The 26,830-nt window shown below is 42.4% G+C and overlaps 1 protein-coding gene across 3 annotated transcripts in view; it reads right to left on the reverse strand.

The window, feature by feature from the left end:
* The window catches only part of LOC100643342 (zinc finger protein rotund), a 250,018-nt gene that overhangs the window by 167,278 nt on the left and 55,910 nt on the right, over positions 1–26,830 (reverse strand). For 2 of the 3 annotated variants that reach the window (XM_048412107.1, XM_048412106.1), the window contains exons 1-2: positions 7,389–10,000; positions 2,241–2,519 (exon numbers count right to left, since the gene is read on the reverse strand). In XM_048412107.1, the coding sequence (XP_048268064.1) occupies positions 2,241–2,519; positions 7,389–7,724 (615 nt within the window). In that variant the 5' untranslated portion in view covers positions 7,725–10,000. Of the gene's footprint in view, positions 1–2,240; positions 2,520–7,388; positions 10,001–26,830 lie in introns of those variants that run through there. The other variant, XM_003400619.4, reaches the window with a different exon arrangement.

A 26,830-nucleotide genomic window follows, 5' to 3' on the forward strand; every position in this document is an offset into this window, starting at 1 on the left:
GTCTCTTCCTGTTTCGTCCGTTAGAAGATCGTCTGCTTTCCTATGGGATATTTTTTACGCGCGTTTCGACGAGGCTTCAGAATCTTTTCATCTCGAACCAGTCTTTCACGTTACGATCGCAGAAACGGCGAAGACGAACGAACGCGTACGAAACTTCCCATAAAAATATTGTTTAGCTTCCTGGTACTGGTTTCTCGAATTTTCTACAGAGTCTACGCAACTTTGTCAAAACTATTGCGAAAAATATTTTTAAGAAAAGCTGTCTAGCTTCCTACTATAAGCTTCTCCAATTTTTGTAGTTTAACTTTGTCATAGTTAGGACGATACCCAAACTATCTCTCTCGAAATATATCGCGTGGTTTTCTGCTATGTACTCGCTTCGAGATTTCTGATTGTTAACAACGTCAATTCATTCAACGAACAACTTCGTGGCATTCGGAACGATTCGCAGAGAATTACATCTCTCAAAAAATGTTGTCCACTCTTCTAGCATGTGTCGGCTTCTGAAAATTTTCAGTATAATTTTATCGCGATCAGACCGATCCCCACGAAATTATTCTTTTTTCGAGGAAGAGCGTGCAGGTCTTTTTACAAGCGGCTTCTGAAATTTTTCAGTCTAACCTTGCCAACTTTATTGGGAATTGGGTTTCCAGGGGAACCAGTTTACACCTTTTCGTGGAACAGATAGAGATAAACATCGCTTTAATCTATCCAGATGCAGCAAATTCTGCCTCGGATGAAGACATCCGGTTGCGAGCGATTTTACAACGCTTATCGAGTATGAAAGTATCGAGCGGAAGAAATGGAACTCGTCGTAAAAGTTTCGCGGCGGGAATCCGGCTACGAGACCGCCGGCCTCTTTGTCGCCAATTAACTGGTCCTTGCCTCGTAATACTTCGTAATATGTCGGGTATAAAATTAATCCTCGAATTATTTCATCGTGGCGAGCAAGTTAACGCTCGGCAGTTTCAGCTACCGTTAAATCAGAGGCGGGAAAGTTTGCTGCAGCTCCGCGAGACGCGTCTGACTTCGACGACTGTTAATTCAACGACAGAGAGAGATCAGCAGGAAATTTCTGAGATTTAAAGCGCAGATTACGCGGAATTAGCGTGCAAAGTCGAGCGTGGTCGACGGAATCGTGGGAATCGCGGAGTTTATACAATCTTTCCGACCAGAGATCGCGACAGACCTTTCAAATTTCCTAAAATACTGCGTGAAACATTTTTCCAACTGATACGTCGTTCATAATTGGTGTTTAATATTTTAAAGAACGCGCGAACAATTATCTCCATGGATTTATTTGTACACAACGTATACTATAAATGGTTACCATATTCTAAGATAAATTTTATAATTTTATAAAATTACACCTTATATTTAATTAATTAAGCAATTATATTTAAGCAATTTATCCGTATGGTTTCTAAGAAACACGATCAATGGGAGAGCAACTTTCGCTGCAGAACATTCGCTATAAGTATTTCACTATCGTTGTATTTCTAACAATTATTATTTTCAACATCGGAACATCATCGACGATTATGATGGAAAATATTACGAAAAGAGTTTTGTAAAGTATATGTATTGGAACAATATGTTCAATAAATCTCCAAAGAAAGTTTCTAAACTCCCTAATTCCTTATTAATTCGCTGCTAATTAACAGCAGAGTAATCTTCACCTCCGAAAGCCTACCTCCTAAGCAGCTACACGTACATCCCTATCACGTTTCTGCCAATTATCATTCTCGGCTTGTCCACGATACCGCACTGTTTAATTTCTACTAATTAACACTGTCAACCATGTAGTTCTTCGATCTTCCCGGAGATCTCTGTACGTACTAACATTACACGGTTCTCGGACATCGTCTCGCGTGACGTGAAAATAACGACGCAAAAATTTATTCAAGTGTAAACTCGCATACAGAACAGTGGCGGACAAAAGAAAATTAACTTAATTGATACTTGCGTCCCGATGCGAAGTAAAATCTCTGTCCAGCAGTTTTCTCGTACTAAACATTCGCCTACCGTATCACGTACGATTATATACCACATATTCTTTATGTATGCTACATGCTCGTTGCTTTCTTCAGATCATACGAATGATAATATACATTTTGTAAAATTACAACGCCTTCTTATTTTTCTTCTACTATTAAAATCTTTCTTTTGGCCGCCACCGGGACAAAAAGATCGTAATTCGTCGATGGAAAATTTCGTCGAATTAAAAGGTAGCTACTCACATCACCGGAGAGGCCGTTGTTCCATGGATAGGGTGGCTGAGGGGGTGACTGTTGCTGATGATGGACACCGCCCACCCCAGTAGCTGAGTGTGGATTGTGGATGTGTTCCGCCATCACGCTGACCCAATGGGCCAATCCACCGCCTCCGGCGGCGGTTGGGCCCGTGCTTCCGGTACCGGTGCCGGTTGTACCTCCACCACCGCCTCCGCCTCCACCTCCGCCGCCTCCTCCGCCCCCGCCACCTTCCTCGCCGCCCTCAGACCACGCGAAAGAGGCTTTCTGCAAGGTAGAAAAGCAACCAGGTTAATTGGAGATCGATCGATCCAGCGGATTAAACGTTCCTCTTCCTGCAAGCCGGGGCGAGATTTCCTTCTACTTGTTGCGTGACTGGTTTAGATTTTTAGATAGTAAAAAAAGATATATAATTAGCGCTCTGTGGTCGGAAATCGTCACAGTAGCGACGCTTATAATTTATCTTTAAACGTTTATCGCCTCGGCTAGTTGGTAATGTCACTGGAATAACTTGCTGACCGCAAACGGTTGACATTGTCGAACGTGGTTGCGAATGGCCTTGAAAAGTGTTGCAAGGCTCGGAGTAAGCCGCCACAGTTTCCAACGTTTCGTTGATATTTTGCGGTCAACAATCGAAGAAAGCGCTGATAACGAACAACAGACTGCGGATTCTCATCGATTTATGGCAGGTGGAAAATTGCACGCGATGCACGTGATACGAAGAAATGTACAAGATGTCCAAAGTATAGCGATTTCTATGACACCTGTGATTGCAGTTGGATGAAACAATTTTCTATTTTAATCGTATTCCGAAAAATATGAATTTGCACAAAAATCACTCGACCGTGGTATCGATCGTGACGGTCGCAGCCGTGACTCTCGTTAAGAGGAAAAGAATTAGCGGAAGAAAGGAAGATTGGTAAAGGAAGAGATAAAAAAAGATGCGCAGACCGGTTAGCCGATTTTTCCGCGAACTAACAATTTTCGAGAATGAGCCCGGCCAGGCAATTAATCCCGATCCCGAGCATTAATCACAGTAATTATGAGGCTCGCTCGTCTGTCCGAGCCGCTTCATCGGATATTCATGATCGAACGCACGAGAAGAGCTGACCCATTAATAAATTGATCGATAAATCAGCGAGCGTGACGCCCGGACACCTGAACGGGCTAAACCGAGATCCTGCTACCCCGACAAACTTCTTCTTACGATGTACGTATATACATTTTATTTGCGATCAAAGATTAAGATCTTGCTGATATCGAGGACAAAGAGCGTTTCAACGCTATGAGCGTTAAAATGTAACGGATTCAGCTTTTTTATCAATTAAAACGATCAAACTTTCCTACTTTCCTGACACGTTTATGTTCAACAACGACTATACGAATTAATTTGAGTATGCGAGTACAGCACTTAATTAATCTGAAAGGTTAAGGTCTTCATGACGTAATGCGACTTGAAAACACGAAATTTCCACCTTAAAAAATATTTATTGGCGACAATATCGCTATTCTATGAGATCGTGATCGGATCAAAGAACCATCAGATCGTATAGCAATTGTACGATAAAAGGAGAAAGGAGGAAGAAGTAAAATACGTAGAGTAAAGTTAATTTTGTAAAATGACGGTGAATAAATTATGAAATAGAATCTACGATATTTCAATTGTTATTTTCGGAGGAATTAAATCGTCAGATGTTTCTTCCTCGATGTTTCCCCGCGGGATATTAAATAAATCTGTAAATCATGAACCAAAAATAATTCGCAGAAGGGCGGATGACAGCGGATAATCGACGCTGCGAGGAACGAAGAAATCCATTCATTGCGGTGAGAGTCGGTTGAATCGAAGGAGTAGATGTTGGAGAATAAATCGTGCACGGGAATTCGGCTGTGCATAATTGCGCAACGATCGTAGCCATCGACTGTTCGCAATGAGAAATTCATGGCTATGAGGCGGACGGAGAAATGTCAGATGATGGCGAATCGATACGTCGTCGAACGCAGCAACTGCGGCGTTCATCCTTGCAGAAATGGAAACAAGCGAAAATAGTATTCGCGATATACTGCTACGTCCAATGTATTAACCTTAACGTTGTTGAAACTAAGCGTTAGAGTTCGATAAATATCAACGTTTAAAATGCAATCGAATTATTCTATCAATTTGTTTAAAAATTACGTGTATGCGTTTTCGTAGCATCGAAATTGTTAAAAGGTATTAAACCATAGGCAGGATAAAGTAGAATGACTGTCTTTTATTAATATCTCAATGAATTCTCGTATCAATGAACTTCCTTTCAACGAAATTCTTTATTCAACCCTCGGCGCTCGGTCGAACGACCGAGCTAGTAATTAACGAGGGCAGATTTGTTAATTGATCGTCTAACACGGATCGTGAGAAAGCTCGTTAGAAATCGCAGAGCGGATTGCTAGTTTCTCAAAGGATCATCGCTACGGGGCCCCAGAAGGGTTGTTATTTCTCCGACCAAGGGGGATGATGCGTTTCATTATTGCCTCGCAGTTAATTACACGTTCTCCAACCGACTTGTGCTCCTCTGTGTCCCTGTACTTCTCTCCTCTTCCTTCCCCATATTCGACGAAACATCGACTGTTCGATTCTACCGAAAGGGGATCGCAATTACGCAAATGCGATACGATAATTCACCTAACTGTTTAATTCACCACACGTTACATTCTACTTTCGTATATTTTTGCAAAATTCTATTCAAGTAAATTCCATTTGCTCGGTCGTGAACGTCGTAAAGATTTAGATTCGCATAAATATTCGCAGTGTAATTATCCAATTAACAGCTTTACGTCAAAATCTCACGTTATTCCCGCATACGACGTAAGATTGCTGGAAAAATTTGCGGCCAGGGATTCGCTGCAGCATTCGCTTGGCATTATTTTTAGCAGTTTCTGTGCAGAGATGTAATTTTTATCGACCATAAAAACAACGAAAAGATCGAAAAACCGTTCGTGGAACAAGAGCATAATTGGGGTGAATTTTTCACTGAGACGTTTCGGCGTCGTTCGGGCGAGTAAAAAAAAGAAAAAAAAAAAAAAGAACGGAAGAGATGGAAAAAACAAACTGGGGGAAAAGTGCGTCATGGATTTGGGTCAAGAGTTGTCGCGGAATCAAGCAAGCCGAGCCAAAACCGCGAACGTGCCAAGAAAAGTTGCCACACGGCGATAACTCGGCCAGGAGCAAAAGGAAGCAACAGGAAGCCGACACGGAGGGCTGTGGTCGTACAAGCTAATGAATTAAGCCGCGGAAAAATTTCCACCCGCTAAGAAAGCCGCTGTCTCACCGCCGATTTCCCCCGTATTTAGCTTGTTTATGCGCAAGGAATATAATTGCAGACGTCTGCGGTGATATAATCCTATGATTACGCGAGTTAAAACAACGCAGAGGAGGGGCAATAACGGAATCTTTATTTCGTGGACGAGAAGGATTTAACAGAGCCAAGACAGATGGTAAAGTTAACATTCTGAACGTGGATTTCGATATTTGGTCATGGACGAATAAATAAAAATTAACTCCGAGAAGAAAAATGTACGTAAAAATATATCGCCATTTTCTAATTAACTACGAATTAATTAAATCAACTAGCAATGTACTCTAAGTCATTCCAAGTCTAAGGCAGAGTAGTTTTGCAGCCGTACTTATGTCAATAAAATTACCAATACTGTTTTACTAATAAGAATATCACGAAATTCAAAATAGCGATTTAATCGAGGCTTTTAGGAAACACAAAGAAGAAAGAATGGCGAAACCAAGGAGAGAAGGTAAAAAGAGAATGTGAACAGAAAGTGACAAAGTACTTAGTTGAGAAGTCGAAGTCTCGATTCGATGGAGGAACAAAAAGTAATTGTCAAGCAAACAGGATTTTCTCGAACAGCGAAATCTCTTCGAGTTGCATCTACAACCGCTTTGTTTTCCGCGTCCATTACACGGAAACTGGTATCCAAACCTAAGTATTCGCTAACTTTCCGACCAAAGACTTATGCGTCAAGCGTCTGCCGATTCCTCGTAAACTACACCCCCAAATTCGTCTGTTTCTCAAAAGTGGAGCACGCTGGATAATTTCTTCGAGGTTGCGTCGACGTATTTTTCCTCGCTTTCTTTTTATTTATTTTTTCTTTGTTTTTTAAAGGCAAAGTTCGTTTGAAAATTTCTTAGTTTCTTCGCTGGCAATTGATTTGTTTGCTCGATGGGTACTTTGTACTTGGGTCTTATCCTTCCTCGCGGAAGAATTTGTGAATTTGTTTTCTTCCACTCTTAGGGGTTGCTCGAATCGCGAGAAAAAGGGTAGGTCAGTGAAGACGTGGAATCTTTCGGGGATTATTGATCTTGATGCCGTAAGTTCGGAATGGCTGGAGAGAGAGGCGGCTGTTTACTGCGAAACTTTTCTACTTTCTACGGAGTGCTATCGTGTGTTACGAACCGAACAGAGTGTCACGATGGTATTTCCGATAATTATAATTTACAATAAGAAGAACACTGAAAACATTTGATGCTTAAAGTTTTCAATCCTCTGAAAAAATTTTACTCGCCTATTGAATTATACAATTCTACGCATCTTTGTTAAACCTTTCAGAATGTTTGACGCACAGTTTCTGATACTAAGTACGTATATGTACATCGTACGTGAAATTATTTGGAAGTAAAAATGCAGGTACCTGAAAATTATTTACACATCTTTCGTGTCAAGAATGGAAAACGACGAATAATATTTTTTATAGCAAGCATTTTTCTCAGTACCCTTCAATCTTATAGTTCTCTATCTCCCGCCAATCCGAATTTCCACCGAGTATTCGATTACAGAACCGAAAGTACAGATCTTTAGATGCGTTATCGATAAAAAGAATTATACACCTGGCTCTAAGATTGCGGCCCTATTACACTACAAATCAATGCGATCAGCATTCCTTATTATGCAAGCCAGAATTCCAACAGCACTACTTTCTTCACTTTCCATGGCAATATGTCATTCCTCATTTATCAGTCGATTACGATTCAACGAAAAAAAAATCCATCGACGACGAGAAACGAAGGAAAAATCCATCGATGACCAGGAACGAACGACAAGCAATTAGAAAAAAGATACAGGGAATGAATGGTGGGGAACATAGTCTGACCTCGTCGTGGTCCTCCCTATGCAGAGCAAGGTTTCTTGGGAAAGCCGGCACGCTGCTCACGGTCAAACCCTTGAGATCCTTCAGCTCCTTAAGGGCGCCAAGCGCGTTCAGGTTATCCTTTAAATTGGCCAGATTAAAATTAATCCCCTGCTCCTTGAAGTTCAGGTGCCTGTTGAGCACCGTCTTGCCGAGGGCGCTTGCCAGCAGGCTGTTGTACAGCTCGTTACGCAGGATGAACTTTTGCTCGGCGGGTCCATCGTCTTTGCTGGATACGTCGTTCGAGGAATCCGAGTCGACCTCGACCGACGAATTCGACACGACACTCATCGTCGACATTTTATTATACTCCTTTAACCTCGTCCTCTACTATATCGTTCCACCGCAGTTGCTGTGTCGCGTTTCATAAAAAATACCAATCTTGTTGTTGCAAAAATTTGCGTTGTTCTTTGGCCGGAAACCGGAAGGCGAGGGAACAAATCCGGCGAAATTTTTTTTTTCTTTTTCCTTCTAAGCGTCGAGCTTTACCTTTTGTGCTTCCCTCGCTAGTACTTTTTTATCGGAACACTTATACCGAGGCTAGTTATACGCGAGCTTATTAAAATACCTGTACATGTGCTCCTTGCATGTGTATAGGAATATATAATTAAATACGCTTTTCCAAGTGTGTATATATAATATAGATGTATATATATATATATATATATAGATTTGCTCTTCTTCGCTTAATTTTCTAGGTATATATTTATTAATCGTAGCGCGAGAATCGTTTCGCTCAGAGAGGTTAAAAACACCGTCGACAGGACACCACCGTCGCGGTTCGAGGATTGCTTCAAGGGGAGCGGCCACGTGGCAGCTCGGTTACGTTCAAAACGACGATTCCTTTGGTTTAAAAAAAAAAAGAAAAGAGGAGAAGGAAGGGAAGAAATTTGGAGAAAACGGCTGCTTCGATGGGCGATCGGGACTCGATCGATTCGCTGGAACTTCGCGGATTAAATTACACTCTGTCCGTTTCGGCACAGCCACCCAGATATCCTGTTTTTCTCTTTTTTTTTCTTTTTTTTTTCTTTAAATTCGTACGTGTTTTCTTATTGCCTGACGAATCTGGACGCTGCGAGACACGATTTCCCTTCTCCCAGGACGATCGTCCTTTTTGAAAATTCACATTCCGCTCGATTCATACTCTTGGTAAACAGCATCGTCGTTTATAAACCAGCGACTTCTTCGATTTTTCACCACGAAGACGTAAACTCGGTCCCGATATCCCGCAGCTCTTCTTGCTTGTCGCGTTAACTTTCGCTAAATTGTTTTTTTGTTCTTTTTCCTTTGTTTTACTACTTTATTCTCTACGGCTTAGCGTATATTACGTCTTATCAATATTATCAGTGGTCGCCTGTAACGCTAGCAGGCCGGCGAGACGAGGCATCCGCATGAAAAAACATTGTATCGTGGCGTTTAGGAACTTTTGCGCGCGCAGCTCATTACGCATGGCCGCGGTCTTTCTAATTGGCTGGCTAATTAGCGCGGGAGGGTGTCCCTGGTGCCGCGGACACGAGGTTTCCGGCGTGCGTGTTCGCGCGTGTCCCACGTTTCACCCTCCGCGCTTCTGCCCACTTTAATCAGGCGAATCCCGGATACGGACAATCCGAGAGAGAAACGCGTTAATCTCCCTTCTTCTTTTTCTTCTTCTTCTTCTTCTCTTCTTATGTCCTACTTTGTTAAGCGATATTCGCATAAAACACGTGAAAAATAGGAACTTTGGTTGATCGTTTCTGCCCCTCTGGCCCTCTCGTATTCTCACACGCTCTTCTTCTCTCGTTCTTCTCCTTTCCTCTGCCTTTCTTCCCTCTGTTTCCCTCCACGTCGGTGTGCAACAGCGTCATCGAGCATCCCGCACCCCGTCATTAAGACGATTTCACCCTCGACGCTTCTTCCCATGGAGATCCTCCTCCGCCTGGTCGGGCTCGTCCGTCACCAGGTAGAAGAAGAGGTAGCGCGGTGAGAAGGAGAAGAAGTAGAGAGAGAAGAGGAAGAGGAAACGGATAGAGGAACATCCTCCGCTTCTGGTTGCGTCGAGGAACATCCTTAGGCATCCATGGAGATCGTTGGTTTCTCAGCGCGGGGCATGTTTTCTGGTTCGTTGACGGCTGCAAGAGTCGTCCAGGAGGCCCGATGGCCTCCCTTCTTCATGTCCAGCGGAGCAGTGGGGGGTTCGAGACACGCGATTCGTCGAGCGCGGGCCCAAAACCGACGGGAACGGCCGGACGAAGGCGACGGGACCCGATCCGACGGGCCGGATGGCCGGCTCGAGCGTTTTCGTACTCGATCGGACGCACTCGTGGCCGGTGATCAGGCGATGGTGGGGGTACGCGGCTGCTTAGTCGCGAATCGAGCGTCGTCGAGTCAATTAACTGGCCTTCCCGAAGTCCCAAGGCGGCTGACGACGATGTCACGTCGAAACGAAATTTTCGCGGTTGGTGTAGTCGCGATTGCGTCACGCGAGCACGGACATTCCCCGGGTACCGAATCTCTTCCGCTCACGGAAACCGCGCCGCGGCTCGCGAGTAGGGGGTTGCCTCTCGAATCCCAGTTTCTTATGTGAGCGCGACCGTGCGACTGGTTGATGCAGTCCGCGGCGGAGCATAAGGAAGCGGAAGCTCGCCGTTCCTTCTCTCTCCGCCGCTTTTTCTCTGTTGCTCCGCTTTCTACCGCTCGCCCCATCCTTTTCTATTCCTTCGGGTTTCCTTGTCGCGCCGCCGGCCAAGGAAAGGCGCGCACGCTTCGCCGCGGCCGCCGGCGTCGTCGTCGACGTCGTCGTCGTCGTCGTGGTACCCTCCGTCTTTTGCTTCCTTTTTCTCCTCTCTCTTTCCAACCACTCGCCTCCGTTCTCCTTTCCGTTGTCTATCGGGCTCGCTCACACCGACGGTATCTGTCTCTCCCGCCACAACGCGCGCCGTAGGAAGGAGGGTGGTTGGGTGGAGGTAAGGAGAAGGCCGAAAGAAAGAAAGAAAGCGCGGGAGCGAGAGGGAGCACGAATACGGCGGAGAGACGGAAAGGTAACGAGAGACCGAGAAAGGGGTGGGAGAGACCGAGAAACTCCAAGGTGGAGGTGGAGTGGAAAAGAAAGAAAAAGAAACCGACCGAATAGCGCGAGGCAAGGCGAGGGGCCGCGAGGGGCGGAGGGGCAGGCATATATCCCGCGAAGAAACAGATAAATATAGATATTTTTCCTTTGGCTGGCCACCTGGGGAGAGAGAGAGAGAAAGAGACAGAGAGAGAGAGCGAAGACGTGAGGGTGGAAAAGAGAAACGGCCAGAGCAAGCGAGAAACCCTCGTGGGTGGTAGAAAACTGGGCTGGCGGGGTGTAGAGAGAACAGAGGGGAGGGTGTTGCACGTTTCCCGCCCCCCAGACCGAATTGGAAAAATGGAAATAATAAGAGTCGCCTCCTAGGGGGGTTGCATGGCGGGCTGCACGAACAGCCAAAGGGGTTGCAGCGGGGTGCAGAAACTGGAGGGTAGTTCTGGCTGTAGTAGGTGGGATGGGGGATGCTGAGTAGGGGTTGTGCGCAGTGCAGCATGCGCCCTGGCGACCGGCTCGCAGCAACACACATCGTATCTCGCGTTCGTGTGTGCGATAGCTTCTCACGTGTGTTCCTTCGCGGCGCGGCGCGGAGGCAAGAAAAGTGGGGCTTGGGGGTGGAAGATCGAGAAAGGGGCTCTCGCGTGATGCGACGGGGGGAATACCTTGACGGGCACGTCGAAACCAACATGGCCACCAGTTCGAAAGACCGCTACATTCCGTACATAAATTAACCCTCCGAAGCGATGCAGGCAGACGACGCGCGCGCTTCAGTCCGATTCTTTTGTTTCGCTCTAATAAAGTATCTGTGTCACGATGGAATTCGATTGCCGCCGCTCTCATCCCTTTGATCCGTCGCTCCTTTAATTCCCGTCTCCTTTCAATTACGCTTTACGACTCGCTTCCCGACAGAAATTCGAAAAAGGACATTCCTCTATTCAGCGTAACCGTTTCCGAATATCCTGCCGGAGTCGTTCGCTTCTTCTATTATATACTTAAATCATTCTGTCGCATTCGATTTCCTGGAAACTGAATTCTAACGTCGTTTTCAGCCAATGGTTTTATATACTCGTCTAGCTGACTTATTAACTTCAAATTGATCAAGTATTAGTGGTGTTCGAAGGAGGTAAGAAACGAGGTGTTCCGAAATATACGGAAGAAGAGTTTATCCTCTGGCGAGCAGAGGGAACAACTCGTTCCAGAACAGTTCGTTCTAGTTTTCGCGACGGTGATCGAACCCGGCGGGTTCTTTGCTCGCGGTTCGAGACGATTGTTTGTTTGTTTGTTTGTTTGCCCGGGGATGGTTTATCGGAGGCGGTAACGAGACGCAGTTTAAGCGATGGCCTCCGATAATGGAGCCTGGGACCCCGTGCTCGTCCCGAATGTAAAAGTAATACGCCTAGCGAGACGGAAATCATCGTTTCTCTTGGAGCGCGATTTAAGTGATAAATAGCATCGTTGCGAGACGAACTCGGAACGGATGCGTTTCCGTTCTGCGGCTCTTTTCCAACGAATTGAAAATTCTCCTGCTACCTTGCAGTTGAGAGGGTCGAACATCCCCGTGACGATCTTTTCAACATCCAATTTGACGTTTCCTTATACCTTCTATTTTACCAATTTCGACAGAAGAACATCTTTCACTAATTTCTTTGACACAGAATATATCCTATATATATATCATATACCGTTTAATTGAAATAACAAACGTATAATTTACGACCTGTAGACCATCAATGTACTACAATGCAGAATCCACGCTAATTTAACCACACAGTAAGAAGCCTGATTAACTTGATTAATATCGATCGTTTCATTTTTCAACAATTAAATCAATCGCTCCTATGCACCGATCAAATGATAATGAGGCCAAAGTCCCAAGCTACGCGAGCATCAAGATTCTTCGCCAACTTCGGCATCACGAGCCACCCTCCTTATCCACTTTCTCCCCACGAACAAGAATCCTCTGTTTCGCTTAACAACCCTCGGCGATCAATGGCCATCGTATCCACCGCGAAATCCTCCACTTGTTATATTATTGTCAATCGGTACGAAACATTCAGACGAGGCTGGCCAGATTATAATATATGTACCGTACGCTAACCCACGGCCCATTCTTCCGCAAGGGGAACGAGTCTCGCAAATAACAGATGGGTCACATGGACAGGTAATACCGTAGTTCCTCTCGAGTGGTATCAGCTTTTGAGGTTGCTTCGAATACACACAGAGATACACACGCGGTAGAAACCACACGAGAATTCACATATACGCGCGAGTATACATACGTACACAAAGAGACACGTGGACGCGAAGAACACGTACACACATGGAAAAGAAGTGGCCAGGAAGGACGTGACTCCGGCGACGTTCCGGAGATGCTGTTTCACGTGGTTGCATAAAAGTGCAACGGGAATCGGGGCTGGGGAAACGGGGCGAGACAGTAGTCGCCTGCTACCTCTAATATCCTCTAACGGTGCATCCCCAAATTACCATTGTGCCATTCACATGCAGAATACCTTCACACTCCCGGATTCCACCCCTTTCTTTCTGTCTTTTCGGCTCTCGCCTAAGTAGCAGGATGATGGGAGCCACGACCTGTGCGCCTTTTCATCCGTCTGTGGGTTACGCGGCCGTTTTTTTTCATTTCTTTCTCTTCTATTCTTTATTTCTCCCTTCTTTTCTTATCTCGCCCCTTTCGCCGCTGCCACTGATTATTTGTGTTTTGGTTTTTCTGGGTGGAACGGAAGAGGAGTTTCTCGGAATGCTTCCTCGGAGCTTGGTTTACGATTACCCGTATCGAGAACCGGAGAACACGAGAACTTGTTTCCTCGTCGCGGCCGAGGGTAGTAGGTTTACCGTTGTTGCACGAGAAGTTGTTTCCTGTGTGTGGAGATGATCGCGCGTTTCCCAAGCGAACGTTCAGATTAGCGGTGTTAGGTAGGAATTTGTAAATTTAATTTGACACTTATTTCCTTGCTAAGCGAGCATCAGACACATTTCGAGAATATCACAGGATCTCGATCATGAGAACGGCGACTGACCGAAACTCGGAGAATGGTTCTTTGTCAGAGAAACTGGGAAATAAGAAGAGAAACCTGTTTGAGGTTGTCTAGTTCTGTTCAATGTTAATATGTATAAAGTGGTTCACAATAAAAATTCTAAACGGTAAAATAATATCTGACCGTCGCGTAAATGTAACATTATCGTGTAACAACAACTAGTTTATCCATTGCACCATAAATAAACCTCTAAACCTCGTCAAACTGTGAAATTCGGATAAAAGAAGAAATAGCGTGGGAGAGAATATAAAAGGAAGTTGCTTTGAATCTCCTTCTCCTTAGAATGCTAAAAACCAAAAAGAAAAGATAATACAAACCAGGTGAGAGAGATCTGAATGAATTAACCAAACATTTTCAAACGCAGGCGCAACACCACCAAGCTCCAAGCAAATCTAAAGCAACTTAATTATCCTTGTACGTTCTGGTTCTTCATCAAATCCTCGAGGAACGAGCGAAAAATATTTCAACAGCCACAAAGAAGGTGAGGAACACGAGGTATAACGATAATCTTGGTCTGATCGCTGGCAAGAAGCCACGTAGATTCTCGGGAGGAGCGAGCAGTCTGCTGATAAGACGCAAAATCCAAGGTTAACGGAAAGGGATGGCGGGGTGTATGACGATGTCGGGGTGTAAGGTGAAAATTAAAGAAGCGCTAAGTCGGCCGCTAAACTGAAGAACCACTTGTTGAGCAGCTTGTGGCGGCGGCACGTTGGTTACAGCTCGGAGGGGTTGGAAAGGGAGACGACGGGGTGGCAGGGGTGGTCCAGCTTCCACGGAGGCGGCAGGACGCGGATATGCAGATGAGGGGTGGCCACCCCCGTGTAACTAACTTCTAACTTTCGTGCAAAGGCCAAGCCAACAGCCTTCCACGTTGGTTTTATGGCCGCGATTCTACATCCTCCACCGTGCACCCTCATCCCCCTTTAAAGAAATTAAATCTGCGCGCTGCTCAACTGTTTAGAACGACGAGACTTTTCAAGTACAGCAAGCGTAAGGGGAAGTAAAGTCGTCCGGGTACGGAGATTCTTTTCAAACTTCCCTCGAGAGCTATCCTCTTCTTTTAGGTAACGATCCGATGTCGTCTTTTTCTTAATGGAAAAATCAGTGGAAAGCGGTGAATCGTTGTTCAAAGTTCTTTCATTTGTTTCAGTGTATTTTTTAATCGTTTATTCGCGCAGACATTCCAATTTGATCTTCTCTCGTTATATATTTGTGTCACTGGTACTTTTTTATATATTTGTGATCATGATATACGTTACATGTATGTCCTGTATATTACATATCGTCTGTACTCAAGTTAACTATGAGCACCATGAACTAGAGACTCTCTTATCGTTTATCTGCTCAAGTATTTACTCACGAGAAGTATCATTCATACATATGAATTGCACCTTAGCACGTAGAATTATTGCTCGGAGCAATTGACCTGCAATCCTCGTTTCTTCCAAATATCAACTGCCTGGTCCCTTAACTTCCACGCGATCGCACGATTTTGCCTATTCTTTGGAAAATTTTGCAAGATGCGCGAGGGCAATAAAAATACGAAGAATCAATTTCATCTGCGTATTAACTATCTCACCCGTTAACTACGAAGACGCGAAGTCTTCCATTACGAATCCTCGAAGCGTTTCTCAAAGTGCGTAAGGCTAATTTATTCGTGGAAATATTTTGCCGCAAAGTGTCGGGAACGATAAAAGGAACGAAAGCATTCGAAATCAGGTGGAGTTTGCTCGGTAGCCAACAACGTGGAATCCATTCGTCGAATCGCGGTCTCCATCGAACAACAATTTGACTTATCATCTTTCCAACCCTCTTAGGCGGGGGTGAAATTCGTTGGCGATGGAAAAAGGTAGAAAACCGCGAAACAACGAGCATCTCGCGGCAGTACTTTTGCCTCTGCCGACGTTTTTCTCAGCGCTTCGTTGCCGAAAAAAAGCCGGGGGAAAGGACGCCTGGCGCCAGCACGTCGGCGTCGACGAGTCTCGACCCAGATACCCCGTCGTCGTCGACGACGACGTCGTCTCCTCCGTGGCTCCGGCTTTTCTTATTTCTCCCTTTTGCCCACCCATCGCAAGCGCATCCTCCAACCTCGTTGGGGTAGGTTTTTCCACCCCTCTGCACCTCCACACAAACTCAACGCGCGTTTGTGTATCCACCTTCCACCCTTTTGCGTACGACCAAGACATTCTGCGTTTGTCTTACGTGCTTTTTTTTCCTTGAAACGTTTAGTTTCTTACTTAGACGATAAGTTTCGTCGGTGGTGTGCGCTGAATGTTCACCGGACATCGACGAACTTTTGTTAATTCGTAGAAACGTTTACAACAATTTTAGCGAGTCGAGTTTAAACGAAACTACCCTACTGTAAAATTTATCCATTATATTTCGTGATTTTTGAAATGTCGTACGCTGTTGTTCTTTTTTATTAAGTCAAACCGAATATTTGAAATTGTCAGAGTGTAAATTCCTAGGTAGGATTTTTCATTTTGCTATTTTTTAACGAGTCCATCTCCAGCGACATTATCTCGCTTTACAATTCCTCCGCTATAGAATTTTTGAAACTCGGTTATTTTTTAATTAGCCAACCCCTAGCAAAATTATGGAATTACGTACACTGTAAAATTGTTCCACCACAGATTTCTTCGACATTCCTCTTTAATAAATTAATATTAATTCATTTCTAACGAGTTTGTAATTCTCAAGAATAAAAGAGTGTTTTTAGAGGACGAATGCTTTCGAAGTTGAAATATCAGCGAGTTTTAGGAGCTTACGAAGGAAAAGTGAACGATAAGAAATTACGATCGATCAACGGAATGCGTGAAATTCACGAAATAATAGGCGCGTGTAAATAGAGATAAATTTAAGAGAAAGAAGAAATTTGAAACGAAGCTGCATACGTTGATAAGAATTGCCGCGATGATTGAACAAATGTGAAAGCATCGAATGAGCTTTTCCAGCCTTTCTTGCAACCCTTTCTCCTTCGAAGATTTTTCTTCGCTGGCCCAGTTCGACCTCATTGGTTACCGTACACCCCGTTCTACCCCCATTTTACCACACGAAAAACGCCTGCGTTATTTTTTCCCCTTTTCCCCGTTCATCTTCACCCTCGCGGATCTGTGGTTCTCAGAGACCAATCGGTTCTTCGATTTATTTGATTGCGAAAATTTTATAAAAATTATAGCCCCAAAGAAAAATTAATCTTTTTCCAAATCGAAGAAATATCCAGGAAGAGAATATCTCTTAAATTTTGCAACAAGTAAAACGATGCTTCGGTATCACATTTTTACCATCGAGGTTCCCTTGAGTTGATTAAATATTTCGAAAGATATTTACGCGTATTCTATATAAAATAAAAATATGACCCACTTGATGCTAACACTGAGAAGTATCAACTTCTGAATAACAACGTAGTACTATACTTTTTGCGAATAATCGAGTAAATAAATCTTCTCTTAAGGCAATACAGCTGAAAAAATATTTTCTATAGTTTTTAAAACAGTAAAATTGCTCATCTATTTCCTGCGAATAATCCAACAAGATGAACGTTTCCGTAAATTACATGTTCAAAAAAATATTTCGCAAAAATTCCACAAGAAGTAAAAACGTATTCCAATAGCGATAAGACTAACAAAGAAAAAATAATATATATATATATATATATATATATATAGTTTTCAATACGAATATGGTGTACCGTTTTTTTTCAGACGAAGCTTTAAGATGCACACGATGGTTGCGTGTGCACGTAACACACGTGCGCGACGCATAAAATAATAAATTAAGCTGTACGATATGATCAAGCGGGGCTACGATTGGTCGTTGTCGAGAGAGGGCCCCTTTTATTATTTCTCTCTTCTTTTTCTTTTTTTCTTTTTTTTTTTTTTTTTTATCGCGCCGTACGAATCTCTCTGCCGGCAACCATAGGGGCTGAGCATTCCGGCCATCTTGAATTGCAAATACGTGTCGGATCGGAAATAATGAAACGAAAGAAAGAGAGGAAAAAAAGATATCGCGAAGCTGCAGTTGCAAATAACTCGTATTTTATTTACATCGCCGACATTATCACGCCACAATGATTTTCTTTATTACTAAATTCGTGTAATTATATTATTCGTTTCAACCGGGTGAAACACGGATTCATCGTTCGCCTCCAACGTTTCACACTTGAATAAATAAACGCGATAAATCGTAGCGTATAGCTTTTTAGCCGCTGTACAGTATACGCTTTTTATTTTTTTCTAACCACACGATCAAATATACTTACCTACTTAATATTAGCATCTACCACTACCTGCAATATTCCACTTTAAATATCAATAATTTAATAAGTGTAATCCAATGAATAGTCGATTATGTTGACGAGACGTAAACAAAACACGATGAGACTAGAATCGCAATGCGCGCCACATACTCGAACCAAAGAGGAGAAGAAAAAAAGAAAAAAGGAAAATAGTGGGATAAAAAGCGATCGTCGGACGGATAAAAAGCGACTATGGCCTGTAAGATGTAATCAAAGTCCACTAAATTACACGCGAGTCTACTTTCGATCAATCAAACGGACTATTAGATTAGAATGTACGTCATCGAGATAAAAAGGTGGCTGCAAGTGTCTTTGAACGAGCTAACGACATTGTTTTCCGTGTTTAAGTTCTTGGCCATTTTTCCAACGAGCCCTCCTGCGTTTCAGATTGCACGAGAAAATTACGCGACCCTCGTTGTCGCCATTTGCCATCGCTGAAAGTCCAATTCAAAGACCCGATTGATCCATGTCAACGTTCCTCGATAATTCAATCATTGTTCCAGAATACTCCAATCATACGGGGAATCGAAATTTTCAATGTGTCTGTATTACACAAAAGTAAAAATAAAAATCACTTGAGGAAAGAATAAAAAGAAATACTGTGAAATTTGTGTTCAAGTTAGGGACGATAAGGAGATTTTGATAATAAAACGGTAAATGCGCGGGTGCGTGTTCTACTTGCAACTTTTCATATTCACAAACACCTTGAAAAATAAGAATGAAAGTGTCCTAACAAGGAGATGACAAGAACTGCAAAATCTTCAACGAGTTGGCTGTACGCGCGTTCGATGCTTTACGTTGATGGTAAAACGGCTCCAAAAGAATTCGAGCGCATGGCCCCTCGCTTCCGACAAATTAATCGAGAGATTACGTTCTTGGCGCACTAGTTTCTCGTGTTTTCGACGTTTTTATTACAATCTCCAGCCGTAGAAATATACAGAAGTGCCATTAGCAAGCAAGAATAATCAAAATTTGATCAAAAGAAATTGCGAAACTTGGATATTTAAAAATCAAAATGTATCGATGTCAGAAAAATGTATAAAAGACTCCTTCATTTTCTGAAAACAAAGGGCCGTGCGCTGAAATTCTTTCGGTGCTGTTCTACCAGCGACTTAAAGCATCGAACGTACGTACGATCAGCTTATTCGAGATTTCACAGTCTTTGCCATCTTTTTCGCAAAATTTCTCCAAGTTACGCTCGAGAAGATTTTAACAATTTGGCAAAGATATGCAACAAAATAAAAATGAAAATTGCTGAAATTTCTCGAAGCCGAGAAGACTCGAATGGCGCACTGACGAATGATCAATTGAAAAATTCCGATCTCATGCACTTTATGGGAAAATTCGAGGCATTTGGAGAGAGCAGGAGTTAGCACGGACGATGCTTTCAATTTATAAAATTAAGTCCCGGCTGAGGAGAAACAAGGGGTTCGGAAACGTGCGCGGAAGTCGATCGATGGAATCCCATGTTTTGAATCGAGGATACACGGTAAAGTGGATTGCTTCTCGGGATCTCTCAGCCTTGTGTCTCAATAAACCGTCTCCTTATTGCAACACCGTAAGCCAGAAATCTCGATCCTTGTGATTCATATTAATCGGCTTAGTCGATTACCCTTCTGATAAGACGAACTTGAATTCCTCGATAAGATCGATCTGGTTGAGAAGTCTGGAAACGGGCGAGCTCTCTCGGAACCCGATTAAATCATTTCGCTTAAGAATTCCGATCCAAGATCGATTATTACACGATGCGTTTAATTCTCAGCAGATTCGTTCGCAGGGAACAATGAAAGTTTAAATTCAGAGACTCGAAGGAAGCGTGCCTTAATCCTCTTAAAAGCGTATCTCGTTGAACGAGTCTGTTCAAGACAGTGCAGAGCAAGTCAATTAACCAGGATAACGAAATTAACGCCCCTCACGGTGTGATTATTTCTCAAACAGAAGCGCGATATTCTACACCTCCTCTGCTGGAACACGGAATTACAAAACTCTTTCTCCAGCCATCGATTCTCGTGTCTTTGGCAAGTAGATTTCTAGCTTCTAGAAACATACTGGCGCATGTACATGCGTGTGATTGATGTTTCTTTAGCGTTGATCAGATCAATGATTAATAAATATTTCTGAATATGTACAAACGTTTATGGCTATAGATAATCTCAACGATCGAATTTTCCTATCAAAAAAAAAAAGAAAAAAGAAGAAGAAAAGAGAAAAAAGAACTAAATATCTTTTATTGATTTTGATAACTTGGCCTTCCAAAAAAGTCTTAGTATTACGTATATATATAACACACTGGCTACACATAGTATATTTTTCCCAGAGATAGAAAATAATCTAATAAATCTACCCTTAAAAACCTCCAACCAAAAATGAAGATTCTTCGTTACCGCTCTTTAGAAGAAATTCCTAATTATCAAAAACAAAAGTGTTCCAATAAACTTCCTAATTTTTAAATAATAAATAATAATAATAATAAAAAAAAAGGAAAGTTCGTTTTCACATTGAACGATGATTCGCTTGAAAAATCGGACCGGAGGATCGACGAGGGTGAGAAGTAGGGGTAGCAGTGGCCCGGATTTCGCGGGGTAAATATGCATCCCAGGCGTGCAAGGTAAATTGTTGAAGAGTTGGGGTGTCCTTAAGCTAAGGTAAAAGGTTGTCTGGGGCGGCGTCTAGCCGTGTCTATCGATTATCCTCCATCTTCGTCTGTCTCGTCCGATCTTACCGCCCCTCTGCACGCGCCCCACCACCGAAACCCCTTCTCCACCCCCTCTGTCTCTCCTCCTTCCCTATTTTCGATCCACCATCGGCCACCCCCTTGCTCCTGACCTGTCGCAAAACCACCCACGCACTTACGCACGGCACTTCTTGCGCGATCCTTTCGTACTCCTTCGACGACTCTTGCGGATGATAAGCGAGGGTTGAAATTAATCGAAGATATCAGACAGGAGAAGAGTCAGATGGATCAAATTCCCAATTTTTTTTTTTTTTTTTTTTTTTTTTTTGTACTATGAATCAAGCTTAATCAAAATTCAGCCACAAGCTTATTAAAATGTAAACTTTTTTTTAAAATTCAGCAGGTGAAAAATTCAGTTAAGCCCGCGGTAGGAAAATTGCTTTTTGAAATTTTATCCGGTTTTGGTTATGGCCGGAGCGAATTCGAGGCGAATTTTAATTTCTTCTGAAAACATCTATTAAACGTTTGACTCAAAAATTGATCCTATCACGTAGTAAATATTTTAATCGGCAGCTCAGTTTTTCGAAAGCCCAGAATGTAAAATTTATACGCGAACATAGACTCAGTTTGAACACGGAAAATGCAAAAATATACCCTCCAACGATAAAAAAAAAAATTCCTCTTTGTGATGTATTTAGGTAGAATAAAACGGTAGAAGAGTTGTGTGTGCAAATCGGATAATAATAAGAAGAAATGAAACAGTGATCTAGAAAGAGCTCGTAAGCTATGGAATCAAAGAGACTAATTTTTGGAATTTTTGTCTCCGTTTAACACTCGCATCACGTAAAAATTACTAAACGGATTTCGGTGGCGTTTTCTCTGTTTTATAGTTGAGTATTCGGGAAAGAGAATCGGATACGTTTCACCTGAATCCATTTTGTCGAAGTTGAAAAACAGCCTGGCATCCGAGTTGTATGCGCTGCCATGTTTGGTAAAGGTCGAGCAACGATGGCTAATTATTTACGTGGTTTGTTGCGAAATCGAGTGTTTTTCGAATTTAATATTCCTTACCGCGCAGCACAACTGCTGGAATTAATATAAAAAATACACAACTACTCCATTCGCAAAAATTCATCTGCTTAAAAATTGCTCCATATATTCCTAGTCCACGAGCTCGATAAATACGAATAATAAAAACATTGAAATGTTGCTTCTCTTAATAATCTTCTCTAAAACAAATGAAAAATAACATAATCAACTTATCGGCTACTTTTTCAAAGGCATATATCACTGAGCCTACCAGATCGTCCTCGTTTTTAATTATTAAAATTTTATTATTAAAATCCTCGTATTTGATTATAAAGCGATATTAAAATCGAAAGATCGACAAGGATCTCCTTGTCGTGCGATTTATAATTATAATTCGTTTTATAATAATAAATTATCGGAATTATACGGAGAGCGACCACACCAACTAGAAATAATTCATTCGTAAGTTCCTTTCGCGATGGGCACGATGATACTTCCGGATGCCTTGAAATTTGTAGCTGGCAAGGCTTGCAAGAGCGAAACTCGATTTGAAGAGTTCCCTTGTTGGTGGAGCTCGAAACGTTTACCGTTATACTTTGGGGGATGGACGAGAGCTACTTGCCTCTTCGGCAGTTTTAATCGAGGGAAGGTATCAATCCGTGGAAGGAGACCGTTGGTCAGCTTGTGGGCTTCGTCGGGAGAATAATCGTCGAAGGCGGCGAGTGTAATTGGCGAGTAAACTTTGAACGCGTTTAATTTTTAGTAGATTCGGTGAGACAGGTGCGAGCTTTAAAGTGGAGACGATTTAAACGCGGCTAACCCGTGGGGAAAGTTTTCGCGTACGTGTTCGATTGCATCGCAAGAAACTCGCCTCTTCTATCTAAGATTCCGCGGATGTTCGAGAAATTCTTAGCTTCATGATCGGTAATCTGCTGTAATTATATAAATAGATAGTTGTTGAAATGGAAATTCTATCGTAAATTCTATTGGAAATTTGTTCGTAAATTAAACATAGCGAAACGAAGGAATTATACGAAAAATATGACGCAGTTATTGTGTTTTAATATGCTCGCTTTAGCGGAAAGAAAAATTTAATATAATTTGTGAAATGCAGCTGATCTCGGAACGTAAGAGGATTATATCGACAAACCATGCCCAGTGCTATTATCATAATCGTAATTACTATCGTCCTATTTTATTAGTAATTACCTGATTACTTATAACTTTAGAAATTCCACCGTGGAGATTGGAAATTTACCAACGTTGAAAATACGCTAGCGTTTTGAAAATCTACAGTCCCGGGACTTGGCGTCGAATGGAAGTTCGTCGCGATTCGAGACCCGAATTCCAAGGTAATTCCGAACGTAAACCGTGAGAAGAGCCTAAGTATCGAGAAACCAGCCGAAAGCTACGTTCGCTGCAACTACGAATTTACCGATACCCTTCGATGTTTTATCCCATCGCGAGAACGATAAAAAATTGCAAATGAAAGATTGACGAGATACGACAAACCTGTAAAAACATAAGCACGACTTATGTTCAAATAAAAGTGTAATAGAATTCATGGAATCGAGTTTATGGCTGAGATGGCGTAGGAAGACCGTATCGAGGAATCAGCCCGAAAATCAAACGTATTCGAACGACAGACCGCGTGTGGGTGTTTGACAGTGTGCGAGTGACGGACAGGTCGTGACCTAGGCCGTCTTGAAGGGCAGACATTTTTTAATCGATAACCTGGCCCCGCTCCTCGTTCACCGACACCCTGCAAGGCGCACAGACGGTGAGGTAGTTATCCCTGGCTAAAGAGCAGTAGTACGGGGGAGGGGTTGAAGGGGTGAAATAGCCCGGGAGAGAATCGTGGAGGTGTACAGACGCAACTGTACTTCGCCACCCCCGCACCGGCAGCCTAAATAAAGGCCCATCCTTAAAGCAGACCGGCTCGAAAACATTGTTAAAGGGGATGGCGCGCCGAAACTCACCGAGGTGTAATTCAACCAACAGGAAAAATAGTGCGACACGATCTTCTTGTATTATAGTAATCGAGGGAGGGCAACATTTTATTGCAACTTTTTGGAAACTTATGGAAAGTTTGCTGGTTTGTGATTAACATTACTTTTGGAAGCTTTCATCGGGTAATCACCGGTCATCGAATTCGAGATAATAGAAATTTTCAAGACTTACGATATATTTTTATTTTTGTTTCCTTTTTTTTTCTAAATTGCGCGTAACAGTAGATTTTATTAATTAAATAATTAGTAAGATGTTCTATATCAATTTGCGTTTCCTGTCTTTGGCTTCATACTATAGCAATTTATATTTCATGGCCTCGACAGATATTTAGCAAATTTTTATTTTCCAGATACAATACAGAGATTTTCAGTGGCATATAAGGTTGCGTCATTTGTCTCGTTACGAGTGTTAGGAATTTTCTTCGATAGAAGGAAACTGTTTTCAGAGAAATGTCTTCTCTGACATCGATATGAGCAGTCAAAATTAGCTTGCCATTTATGATCCAGTTATTGGAAAAGTGAAACATTTTCACGCGTTTCTAATAATCATGGACTGTGATTTAGTAATTTAGCTGGAAAATAATTCATTTGACAACGTTCATGATATTTTAGCTATCGTGGGAAAGTGACTGGATACTAATAATACGAAAAATATTGAATTTTCCACGATTATCTGACTGATCGTTAAAATCCCGAGGTAATTGTTTATTTTTCCATATTAAACCGAGAAAATGGATAAAGGATGGCAACGAAAAAGACGAGAGGCAGAAAAAGTGCATCGAGAGACGGCTGGAATATGATAAGGGGATGGAAAACTTGGGGGCACGAAACGTCAAAATATTGTTTTTCCATTCTTTTCACGAACGACGATGGCGAGACAAGGTGGCGGCGGTGTTTTCAGAAAAAATACACCCGCCTCTGCCCGCGGCTGTCGATCCTGTATTTTTTCCCCTCTGTGCCTTTTCCCGTCCTATACTTTTTCTCGTTACGAAACAGAGACACCGTCTGCTTGCAAATTTCCAAATGAAAACAACGTTCAGAAGTGAAATCGAGTCAGCTTCGAGCACACGTTGTGTCCATTTCTCTGATCATTCGTGAAAAACCTAGCCGAAGGAAAGAAAGGATTATAGGAGGTCAAGATTATTCCTTTTAAAATCCTCTCCATTTAATATCTCCGATCTCGTCTTGTTATATTTTACAAGCTAACAAGTTAACAATAACGTACAGTTTGGAAACGAACGCAAGATTCGTCAGTAAATTCAGTTGGTTAAACCTAAATTTGTAAATTCTGGATATCGTAGATTGCTTATATTACACGTGTCATATTACAAGGAATCTGTGCAACAAAAGTTTACAATTAATATAAATAATAAAAAGCTTACGAAGAAACATTTTTACAGCAGAAGTCTACGATCTGCGTTTGTATCGACGCAACGCTATACAATTTTACGCAATAAGAGTCTACCATTTACTCGTCGCTTGTCCATCTAGCAAAAAATCATTCCAACGAAGAAACAAATCACAGTGTACATTGATAAAGACGGTCACCGTATCAGTTTCCAACAATAATCGGCTAGCCGCAATAAAATCAACTCATCGAGTCAACGGGTGGAAGAGGGTGGAAAGTTCGATCGGTTCGACCGGTGGAGAGACGTTTCCATCGACAAAATAATTCATGGACTAAGTCAACCGTGGCAGTACTCGCCGACTATCTCATTCTGACTCGATTTTGCTTTCATTCCATCTTCCTCGTGCAAGTATCAACAGAAATCATTTCACGACGGCCAATCGATAAAAGAAAAATCGGCAGAAGATACTAAATGGGTGTTAATGAACGGTGAATATCGAGGATAACAGGCAAAGGGATGGGAAGAAGGGGGGAAAAAGGCAACAGAGAAACGTCAATGACTCGTTAGTGGAAATTTTATTGATAGTTTTATTCATGGGGCGACAGTCACCTGTTGCACAAACAGAGCAACGCGAATGCACTTGCTGTTAAGCCGAAAGAGCGTTGCATTCCCGCTGGCGCATTGATTAAAAGCTCATCCTTTTCGATGGCACTTTCCCAAATTTCCCTTTAACCGAGAGGATTCTACTTAAGCGATGTAATAGCCGTCACCGCGTTTTACCAATAAACGCTAATTTGTCCGGGATTATTCAATTTTCTGAAAACCGTGAAGGTAAATATGACTGTTCAAATGATCCTTCGTTTTACGCTAATCTCTTTCTCTTTTTTTTCTCTCTTTTGTTTCGATGTGAAGCGACACACGAATCGTTAGCTGTTGGTCATTGTTTAAAATGATATTTAAAATTTGTCGAGGGATGGAAAAACAAAATTCCCCCGTCGCAACTTGTTGCAGGCAACAATTGGTTACGACAATAGAATTGTGGGGTGAGTAGCGAAAAAAGTTGTTTGGCCCAGCTCTCCAGCCAGAAAAATTCACAACTGGGACAAACACCGAGACAAACGTTTCCCCTCTTGACTTTTGTAAAATCGACGTTCGTTTTTCCAGCGCAATTGTTTTTCGAGGAAATATGCCGAAAAGAGAACTTTAAAAATATCTGTCAACTATTTTCATGGTTTTAGTAACTTTCCCAATATTAATACGTTGTTCCTTAGTTTGGAAAAAGATTCGACATTTGCGCGTTTCTTCCCTTTCGCTTACAATTTCTGTCTGTGATTCCAAAAGACGATATACCTTTTCTTCGTGCGAACGAAAGATTTTGAAAAGCGCGAAGGTTGACCTTTCAATGGAAAGTAGATTGCTAGCCAAGTAGATTTTTAAATACTTTCATAATTAGAAAATTGCTTTCGCAAGATAATTCGCGACATCTGAACCACGCGAACGAGATTCGCGATTTCTTCGCAGGATAATCGAAATTATTTGCTCGAAGGGTGAACTGCGCTTCTTCAACCCCTATTCTAGGGGTTGGTAAACGGACCACGTTCCTCCCTGCATTATCCACCGAGGATAAGGGTGGCCAACTGCAGAGATTCTTGGGGGTAAACCGAATTCTTCCGCATCGTGTGGTGGTAATTTCTCGGCCGTGTTCGAAAATGTATCGCATAAAATTCTTGTAGACACTTTCTTAAGGAACCCAGCGTTTGACGAAATTTCACAAAAAAAATTCACAGTGAGCTAAATAGCAAAAAATATTCTACATCTATCTATAATCGATAAACGTTCTGTGATATTATTTTAATATACAACAAATTTTATATTCCAACGTATCTGAAAATCAACAGTACAGTTTCTTCGACCACAAAGCATCGACGGAAGAAGAGAAAATATAATCGACC

Source organism: Bombus terrestris, chromosome 14 (assembly GCF_910591885.1).
Source record: "Bombus terrestris chromosome 14, iyBomTerr1.2, whole genome shotgun sequence".
Classification (NCBI taxonomy): domain Eukaryota; kingdom Metazoa; phylum Arthropoda; class Insecta; order Hymenoptera; family Apidae; genus Bombus; species Bombus terrestris.